The following is a 10,774-nucleotide window of genomic DNA, read 5'->3' as shown; positions in this document are numbered from 1 at the left end:
TACGTATAGATGGCATCTCTTCCAAGCAACGAAATGAAAGAAAAGCGCTGTGTCAATTCCCGTTTTTTGCGACAGCCTTATAATTCATACGGGGAACTATTTTGAAGCCTAGCGTGAAAACGGAAGAACCCCCCCCCTCCGAACCAACGGCAGGACGTGACGCAAATTTGGCGGGTTATTCGACTTCACAGGTCAGCCGCCCTGTTCGCGGGAAAGACAGGCTCCCGCCGAGAGGGAAGAAACGAGCACCGAACTTACCTGGAAAAAAAAAAGCAAACACAAACAACAAACAGATCGCCTCTTTCTGCAGTGTAAAAATGCTTTTCCGATCCGTCCTTGACAGAGAGGTTGGGAGACGGCGGCGTAACGGTAAGACGTATAGATTAATGCGACTGGAATCGCTCAAGCTGTTCATCGTTGGCAACGGGTGAGGGTATTCCTCCGCTAAGGCTATTGGCGAAGTCCTTCTAGCGTTGGCCAAATTAAGCACCTTGTTAATTTGTCTTGATACTTTTAAAGTTATTGAAATATGCTTAATCGAATCAACCATCGCGTATCGCTTTGCTCACCTTAAAACGTAAGTGTTTTGTAAGGTAGCCAAAAGCTACGAGGCGAGTCCCCCCTGTTAATGTGTCCAGACGTGGTTGTGGGTATTTAGTATCGGCTCTTAATGGACATCAAAGTCGAACACTTTGGCGTGTCTAACCTTTCCAGCAGATCCCAACCAAAGATACCCTCTGACCTCTCTGCTGGACTGTTACCAGTGTGTCCGACACGATGAGCACGTCTCCTATGGAAACCTGGGTGTGCCTGTGCCGCCCTTTGGAGTAGCTTTTTCCACAGGTAACTCATCTTTAAGGCCCAGTTCATCATCATATGATACAGACCAGGATGGGGTCTGATGTCATTTAGCTAATCAATGGCATGCCATTGTCTCATTTTTTTTGTAGCAAGAGGCCTGCAGAGTGTCCTTGCAGTAGCCAACGAAGAAGGCGTTGTCAGGCTCTACAACACAGAGAGCCGTGAAAATCCAGTTCTAAAAGGTTTGTGCAAGACATTTGCCAGTTGCAGTACTGGGTGTTAGCCGTGCTTCAAACTGTCAACAGCTACTAACGTGTAAATATTTACAGAATGGATGGCTCATGAGAATGCTGTCTTTGACATAGCCTGGGTTCCAGGAGAGGCTAGCTTGGTGAGTTAGATATCAATTTCCTGATCACTTACCTAGTGGGGTGCATAATGCATTTAAGGACAATGTGCTTGTTGTATCCCTATCAGGTCACTGCGTCAGGTGACCAGATGGCCAAACTGTGGGATGTGAAGTCCGGGGAGCTTTTGGGCTGCTTCAAAGGGCATCAGTGTAGCCTCAAGTCCGTTGCATTCACCAAGCAGGAGAAAGGTATTCTCCATACTTTCATCAAACGTTTTGCTTTGCAATTCATTTTTCCCTTTGCTTTTATTTGGAATCACACCAAATGACTTCTTTGTGTCTCTTTTAACAGCTGTATTTTGTAGCGGTGGCAGAGATGGGAATATTATGGTCTGGGACACTAGGTGCAGCAAAAAAGGTACATGCAGAAAATTTCAATCAAAGGTTGAATGATAAATCCGCATTAATCTTTAATCATACCCATCTTAAAATGGCAGAAAAAGAGAGTACTCTGCTTTGTAATATATATAACAGAGCACCATTTGAAAATGTTTATGTATTCTTTTCAGATGGTTTCTACAGACAGGTGAAACAAATCAGCGGGGCTCACAATAAAGCAGACAAGATCACACCTTCCAAGGTGAAGAAGAGACGGCCTGGCACACGTGGCATGGCCCCCTCAGTGGTGAGTTTCTTCGGTGACTGGTCAATGGCTGGTTTACCTATTCTTTATTTTTTATATGAATTAACAAGAGTAGGTTGGTGTATAAGGAAGCCTGACCCAGTCATCTTCCTCACAGGACTCCCAGCAAAGTGTCACAGTGGTTTTGTTTCGGGATGAGCACACCCTTGTCTCTTCTGGAGCTGTTGATGGGTAAGGAACACTGCCATTAGTTGCCAGAGTGCTGCAAATCAATGAGTAAGAGCTCTCTATTTCTCTAAAACAGAACAAGGAATTTTATTATTTAATGAGGGTATTTATTACCCTCATTTCGTTTTAACTCATGTGCCTGCACATTGTTTTTAATGACCATCAATTGAATTGAATTATTCTTAATTTGATATTACATTTTTCTCCTTAACCAGAATAATCAAGGTGTGGGATCTTAGGAAAAACTACACCGCACACCATCACAATCCTGAACCCCTCCAGAAATATCTCTACCCTGGCTCCAGCACACGAAAAATTGGTTTGTTACACACTCCAACTTGATATATTTGTCCACAGTTATGCAGAAATCAGCAGCAAACGAGCTTATTCCTATACTGTATGTGTTGCAGGTTATTCTGGACTTGTTTTGGACTCAACAGGATCTAACCTGTTTTCCAGCTGTATTGATAACAACATCTACATGTTCAATATCAGTGGATTAAAAACTACTCCAGGTAAATGGAGGTTGATTACATTTTGGCACCCTGTATCAACCCTCTTTAATTTTATTTTATACATGCATATACATTATATGCAAAGTGCATCCGTGCACAGCGCACACTTTCGCACTCGAGGGTTACAATTTTAATTCGCTACCATTGCTCATCACTAGATGGAGCAGTACACTGTGGTTTGCTCGAGCTGTTATAAATATGCTATACATAGCAGAAAAGTGGAGAAATGCAGGCATCGTGCTTAATGTCCATATACAAGTTCTTTCTAGCCAGTGCAGTATAGGTTATAGAATATAGTATAGTCTTGCATTACTAGCAGCAGATGTGGAGTCTTTGTCATTTGACTGTAAATCTCTTCTGACTCTGACTGTAAATCTCTTTAGACTCATGTTTTTGGAAGACATGCAGCCATTTTGATACACTGTCACATACGTTTTTTAATATATAGGTGCTATGCTAGCTAATATTGTTAACGTGTCAAAGCTCATATTGTGTTCATATAGTGTTCTCCTTTTCTCAGACATGAGTTTAGGATGCACAAAGTGTCCTCAAAATAATAGGTGACAGCAACAGATTGATATTTTCATAATTGGTAACTTTTCCAGGTTTATCATTTAGTATGTTCAAGGTCAAAAGTAATGACAAATGGTCATCACAACTTCCCTGAGCCCAGTGATGTCTTAAAACTGTTTCTTTAGTCTGTATTCATTTTATAATGATGTGAATCCGAGAAAGTAGTACATCAAGTAAATCTGCAAATGCCTGTTTTTTTTTCCCTTCTTTGTACCGCTCTCTTGAATTTGATTTATCTGTTTGCTTTTCTCTCATAGTGGCTGTCTTTGCTGGCCACCTCAACTCCTCATTTTACATCAAGTCTACTGTTAGCCCGGATGACCAGTTCCTGGCGAGTGGCTCAAGTGACCATCAAGCATACATCTGGAACGTTAGTGACCTCCCATGCCGTAATGCAACTGTAGAATTGAACCATTAAAACATGTCAATCCTTCAATATTCTCCTACACTGTGTAGCAAGAATTAAATCAATTGTTTTTATATAATTTCAGATTTCTGATCCTAGTCATCCGCCGATGACGCTTCAGGGCCATAGCCAGGAAGTGACAACTGTTACATGGTGCCCCAGCGATTTTACTAAAGTGAGTCAACAATTTTGTCACTTATGATAGCTTGTGTGTATTAACAAAGACTGTGTGTGTGTGTGTGTGTGTGTGTGTGTGTGGGGGGGGGGGGTACATTGACATTTAACCCTTTGTCCCACTAATCTACTACTACTTTCAGCTGCTCCCATTAGGGGTCGCCACAGCAGATCATCCGTTTCCGTCTCTTCCTGTCCTCTGCATCTTCCTCTGTCACACCAGCCATCTGCATGTCCTCCCTCACCACATCCATAAACCTCCTCTTTGGCCTTCCTCTTTTCCTCTTCCCTGGCAGCTCCATATTCAGCATCCTTCTCCCAACATACCCAGCATCTCTCCTCCACACATGTCCAAGCCATCTCAATCTTGCCTCTCTTGCTTTGTCTCCAAACCGTCCAACCTGAGCGGTCCCTCTAATATACTCGTTCCTAATCCTGTCCCTCTCGTCACTCCCGATGCCTTTGTTCCACTAATAGTAATGCTAAAAGCATGCTCTCTATATTTTCTCCTTGGCATAAAACCACTTTGTGATAAACAAGTGTCACTTTTGGGGATTAACAAGGAGACAGTTTTTATTGTCCAGGAGAACTGATTACAGCCTTTTACCATTTTTACAACTCTTGGCAGATTGCTTCCTGCTCAGACGACAACACGGTGCGGATCTGGCGGCTTGACCGGGGAATGGATGGACAGAGATCCTCAGTGGGAGAGGCCAATCTTGTTGGTTGGGCTTGTGCGAAGTTAACCACTAATGTGTTGAGTCCAAGTAAGTGCCATTATTCATATAAGCTAAAATGTGAAACGCTAATTGAGCTAAACCACAAGTGCTAAAAAATAACAACACAACACCCTCTTTTGATATCTGAGGTTGATAGCTTAATAAGAAAAAAATGGATCATCCATTGGGGGCCAGCTAGAGTTCATGTAATTTCTATCAGACTCGCTGGTCTCATCAATTTTCTGTTTTCTATTCTAGACTTGATCAATCCTTATAGATAATGACATTTAACATTGAAAACAGCAACCGCATCATCAAATGCTATTCCAGAATGATGAAATATATTTGTTTTCAAATCTCAAAGTAAGCCTTCTGTGGGAGTAACAAATTGCTTGTCTTGTGTTGTCTTTTAACAATTTTAAAACAAGCTGTAAGTACACCTACTCAAAGCCCAAGGACCAAGAGTCTTGGAGGACTGGCCTCACCACAGCTAGCCGCCTGTGCCCCAAATGGGGCCGCCTTACCACTGCCCTCCAGCACCACTTCACCCATCCAAGCTCGGGATGTCAGGCCCCCTCAGCACAGAACCCCACCCACCATCAAACAATGGTTTTCCCCCATCCCCGGGTCACCCTCCGATCAGGTCAGCCCTCTGCCGCGTAGGGTACTAAATCCCTTTCCCCAGAGCCCAGTGAGGACCGCCTCTCCCTCAGAGCGACGGGTCAAGCGGAGGCTGGAGACTGGTAATGATGCATCAGGGAGCAGCGACGCTGCACAGCACTGTGATTGTGTCACAGAACTTTTTCCCACAGCCAAGAGGAGCAGAACCCTGGTGGGTGTGTGCTGCTCTAACAAAGACCAGCCTCAGAGGGTGGAGAGCTGCAAGGATGCTCCGATAGAAACGGACTCTTATGTAGATAACAACAAGCAAACCACATCAACACAGACTGAAAAGGAGAATTGTTCTCCTGGAGCAGTGGACTGGTTGTCGGTGATGGGCCAAAGGCAGAAGAAAACCCGTGGAGGTCCCAGCAGGCCCAGAAGCCCAAATGCCTCAAAAAAACAAGAGGGCAAGACCCCAGCATCACCGGTAAATACTGAAGACCCTGTTCAGTGTGTTTAATCTCTGTGTATTTAATCTAAATGTATTCTGGTTATCTTTAAAAATCTATTTTTGTCCTTGGTTCTTTTTTTAATTTTATCATGACAAACATCAATGTTCGTCTTTATGCATGTTCAATGATCCAGGTAAGGAAATCACAGAAAGATGAATCAGTTCATCTGGACACAACATTTATTGAGAGAAAGATTTCATCACTCATCTATCTCAGTGACTTCTTCAGTCTCAACTGACTGCAGGTATATAGACCGTTATAAACAGCACAGTTGCATAATGACCAAAAACAACGATCTGTTTCATATGCAAATTGCTGTGAGCATTAACTAGCATTACAACAGCCATGTGTACTATTCACAGAGGGTTGGGGAATAGTTGCAATCACAGCATTGTAAGATGGCGACAGATGTACTCTTAGCCCCCCCCGGTTCAGGGATGGTCCTTCCCTCTTCACATAGATGGCTTCTTTGACTCCCCGTTCAAACCAACGTTCCTCCCCATCAAGGATGTGCACATCCTCATCCTTGAAAGAGTGGCCACTGGCCTGTAGATGGGTGTAGACTGGAGTCCTGGCCTGACGAGGTAACTCTTCTGTGCTGTGCCATCCTATTGGCCAACGTGTGTTTGGTTTCTCCAATGTACAAATCACGGCAATCCTCACGGCACTTAACAGTGCACATGATATTGCTGTTTGTGCCGGGGGAACCGATCCTTGGGGTGGACCAATTTCTGGCACAGCATGTTTTGGGATTTGAAAGCAACTGAGACGGGGTGTTTGGAAAATGCGTGTCTCAACTTTTCCGACACTCCCGCCACATACGGAATCACCACTGATTTACGCTTAGGCAGCTGTTGTCCTTCTCCTCTTTGATTGGCTGGTGCACTTTTTGGGCGTCTTCCTGGCTTTGACAAACGCCCAGTTAGGATAACCACACTTAACCAGGGCCTGTTTAATGTGGGATTTCTCCGCTTCCCCGACCGCTGTGTTGGTGGGGATGTTGTCAGCACGGTGGACTCCTAGTTTGTGCTTCAGTGGATGATGAGAATCAAACCTCAAGTACTGATCAGTTTGTGTTGGTTTACGGTAAACATCAACAATCAAATGTCCCCCATCACCTATTCAAATTTCAGTCTAAGAAGGCTAACCTGTCATTTTTGACATCCTCCCTGGTAAACTTGATGTGGTAGTGGACAGATTATCCAAAGGAATTGAATCGAGTGCAACTGGACTTGGTATATATCCGTGAAGACGTTTTGCCTCTCATCCAAGAGGCTTCATCAGTTCGTGCCTTTCTGACTAGACCAAGCTAGTCTGCTGACTAGACCAAGCTAGTCTGCTAAGACTATCATTAGGGAGGGGAGATGGGCTGGCAGGCAGAGGGTGCAGTTGGTTGTGGCTGGGGAGGATGAAGGGTGTGAAAGTACGCTCATCAAACCTGCAGTAAAACCAATTTAGATCATCAGCCAGTTGATGGTTTCCTGTAGTGTTGGGGGGATGGTCTCCTGTTAATCTCTTTCAAACCTCTCCAGACTGATGCTGGGTCATTGGCAGAAAACCTGTTCTTCAACTTTCAAGTGTAGCACCTTTTTGGCCCTCTGATCTCCTTTGTGAGTGTATTTCTGGCTTGGTTGTCCTGGATCGTATCTCCACTCCTGTAGGCTTCCTCTTTGACTTGACGAAGCTGCCTTAGTTTTGCTGTGAACCAGAGCTTATTGTTGAAAGTACAGAAAGTTTTGGTAGGCACACACGTCCTCACAAAAGCTGATGTAAGATGTCACAGTGTCAGTAAGTTCATCCAGGTCTGTAGATGCAGCCTCAAAAATGCTCCAATCAGTGCAGTCAAGGCAGGCCCGTGCTCCATTTGACTCATTGGTCCATTTCCTCACAGTTTTAACCACAGGCTTTGTAGAGTTTAGTTTCTGCCTGTAGGTTGGGATAAGATGAATCAGACAGTGGTCAGAGAGGCCCAGGGCTGCACGGGGGACAGAGCGATAGGCGTCCTTTAATATTGTGTAGCAATAATCCAGCGTGTTTCTGTCTCTGGTGGGACATTTAACATCCTGGCTGTGTTTTGGCAGTTCATGGCTGAGGTTTTGCTGTGATAAAATCCGCAAGGATAATGAGAAGGGAGTCTGGATATTTGCACTCCATGTTTGTAATTTGATCAGCCATGTGTTTTGATGCCTCTTTAACACAGGCCTGGGGTGGGATATAGACACTGAACAGAATAAAGGATGAAAGGTTCCATGGTGAATAAAATGGTTTACAGTCAATGAAAAAAAAGTCTCTGAGGGCTGCATGATTTCTCAAACACTGTGACATCTGTACACCAACCTCTGTTTATGTAGAAGCATATACTCCTCCCCCCCTGTTTTTTCCCCTCCGATAACCCCGTTTCGTGGTCCACTCCGAGGAGTTGGAACTGCAGCAGATGAAGTGAAAGTATGTTCTCACTAGGTTTCAGTGAGGCACAGGGCAACAGATCTGGAAAAGTCACAAGTTTTTTCCATTTAGGAGTAGCAGTTTATCCATCTTGTTTGCCAGAGCGGACATTCGCTAGGCGGCTTGACAGGAGCGCAGTTCGACTTGAGACTCGACTCGGACTCGACGTTGAGTGACTCTACTACAATGCTGTCCTGAGATTTTATTTTAACCCAGTTGTCATCCACAAATCTGAACCAATGGCTAGGTGGTGTCCCTGGATAGGACATCAGCGCTCTCTTTTCCACTTCCTCCATATACAAGTTGGCCACTCTAGGTGAGGCTGGGGAACCCATAGAACACCCATGCCTCTGCCTATAGTACTGCACCCTGTATGTGAAGTATGTTGACTGAAGACATGGCTTCAGGAGCAGACACACTTGGTCAGTGTTAAGGGTGGTGCTATTGCTAAAGTGGGGTCGTCCTCTAATTTCATACAGACCACCTCCACTGCTTCATCAATAGAAATGCATGTGAAGAAAGACGTAACATCAGAAGAGACCATTGTTTCATCTGCCTCTGTAATGATGTCCCTCACCGTATCCACAAAATCCATAGTTTCTGAAAGTGATGTTCATTATGCTTAACTTAGAGATGTCATAGGTCACTGGGTTAATCATACAAACAATAGGCTGTAATGGCACATCTGTTTATGTATCTTAGGTAAACCATACAGACTAGGTGTAGCCTCCCCTGGCTATAATCTATATATTTGAATATATCAATCAATAGCATTGTTGTGCTCTAACAGCTTCAGACAATCTTATCATCTTTTTCTTGTAACTACTGGCTGGATCTCGTTTCAGGGGCTGATAAATATTTATGTCGCTGAGTAACGTCATAACTTTTTCATTATAGTCTGCCTGGTTTAATGAAACAGTGCATCTGCCATTGTCTGCTGGGAGGAGGATGATGTTATTGTCCTTACTGAACCGGGTGGAGGGGAGGCTAAGAGTACATCTGTCGCCATCTTACAATGCTGTGATTGCAACTGCTCCCCAATCCTCTGTGAATAGAACACATTGCCATTGTAACTAGTTAATGGTCATGGCACAATTTGCATATGAAACCAATCGTTTTCAGTTGTTATGCCACTATTGTTTGTAAGGGTGGGGATACCTGCAGTCAGCTTAGCCTGAAGAGGTCACTTAGATGAATGATGAAAAATGTTTCTCAAGATAAACATGTCCAGATGAACCGATTCAACTTTCTGTGAATATTGAAGTTTGTTACATTCATTATCTGGATGCTGTGTCTTTGAAGCTTGTAGCCCTTATTTTTAGTTGCTACCGTGACACATATGTCCATCCATCCATCCATCCATATGTAGGAAAGAAAATTCATTCTGACAAACCGGGGGAAAAAAGACACATTGATTTAATGTAGAGAAGTTTTAGTTTTAACCACAATGCATTCTTATGGCAGTTATTTAACCTTTTTTGGTCAGTTAGGTTTTTTTTTTTTTGATGGTCTGACAGTCTGGTCCTGGCCCTGTGATGGTCTGGCGGCCTGTTCAGGGTGTCTCCCCGCCTGCCGTCCAATGACTGCTGTGATAGGCTCCAGCATCCCCGTGACCCCGAGTAAGGATAAGCGGTTTGGCTAATGGATGGATGGATGGATTCTGATGTGATCATTAGAATTCACTGCCACAGCATTTGCATGTGAGGTTATGGGCATTCTACAGCAGCATGAGAAACAAATGTATGATTGCTTTGTCAGCCCTCAACATGTTTAGCTATTGCTTTAAGATACTGGCCAAAATACTTCAATATATTCTCTATTCTTATGTTACAGACAATCTGCTCACCACAAACCATGAAGAAAATCTCTTCATATTTCCAGAGAAGGACTCTAGAGTGACCTGTTGGGAGTGACCTTTGTGTGTGTGTGTGTGTTTGTGCTTTTTGTCTTTTTAATTAATGGGCTTTTAAAAAAAAAATAAGCAGGGCCTGTAGACATAAAACACCTATGGATAGAGTGCATGATTATTAAAAACTGAAGCTGGATGGTGAATTAGAAAACCAACAGCTAACATTTTGCGGTCTTTAATAAATGAGATGGTTTCCTCTGTGGTGCACAGAAAGTGGTTTCTGCTGTTTTGCAGAAGTCATGATCTATATGGGAGTTTAGTTTCATTTCAACCATTAAACTTATAAGCATTTGCATTGAATTTATTCTCCAAGCTGATTTTATACCAACTACTAAGGAAATGTAGTCACCTAAAAGTAAATTCAAAATTTAGAAAAGGAAAAAAAAACATTGTCATGCAGCCCTAATAAATTTGTCCTTTTAACTTAAGAAGTAAGCTGACCTTAGATCAGTTCTTGTTCGAGGAACGCCAAGATAATACTGTTTTTGCATGTCTGTTGCTCGTGGGTTTTTTTTTTCACACACGTGTCGATGTTTCACATGTCAGAAATGTTGCGCAATTCTGCACCGTTACATTTTCACGAGAAATCGGTAAGTTGGCGCTATGTATAAAACGAGCCATGGCTGTAGCTGGGTCTAAATGTACTTGAGCCAGTTGTGCTGTTAAAATGTTATTAAATTTGAGCAAGTTTTTTTTTTTTACAATTTTGCTGGTGGTGTCTGATTTTTTTTTTCTCCTTTCGCTTTGGACAACCGACATATTCGTGAGTAATTTCATCGACGCAGTTTTAAGCGCCATCCACAGGGGTCGGGCCATGTGGACCCGAACTGATGCGGACTGAAGTGAACGTCACCTATTTGTTTTCAGAAGTCACATGTTCGGGACTCACCCTGCTCA

At 43.4% G+C, this 10,774-nt stretch overlaps 1 protein-coding gene across 1 annotated transcript; it reads left to right on the top strand.

Annotated features, from left to right (window-relative positions):
* Positions 1 to 317: 317 nt before the first annotated feature.
* On the top strand, positions 318 to 10,043 carry dtl (denticleless E3 ubiquitin protein ligase homolog (Drosophila)). Its single transcript, XM_056295045.1, has 15 exons — positions 318 to 369; positions 715 to 843; positions 951 to 1,043; positions 1,131 to 1,192; positions 1,279 to 1,399; positions 1,503 to 1,568; positions 1,720 to 1,835; positions 1,951 to 2,024; positions 2,237 to 2,340; positions 2,432 to 2,536; positions 3,367 to 3,479; positions 3,601 to 3,690; positions 4,318 to 4,456; positions 4,837 to 5,498; positions 9,802 to 10,043. Exons 1-15 carry the CDS (start codon positions 318 to 320, stop codon positions 9,865 to 9,867), a joined length of 1,992 nt encoding a protein of 663 aa, XP_056151020.1. The 3' UTR covers positions 9,868 to 10,043.
* Positions 10,044 to 10,774: the final 731 nt, after the last annotated feature.

Source organism: Lampris incognitus, chromosome 15 (genome assembly GCF_029633865.1).
Source record: "Lampris incognitus isolate fLamInc1 chromosome 15, fLamInc1.hap2, whole genome shotgun sequence".
Classification (NCBI taxonomy): Eukaryota; Metazoa; Chordata; class Actinopteri; order Lampriformes; family Lampridae; genus Lampris; species Lampris incognitus.
Note: the sequence above shows the minus strand (reverse complement) of the source record. Positions and strands in the feature narration are given on the sequence as shown.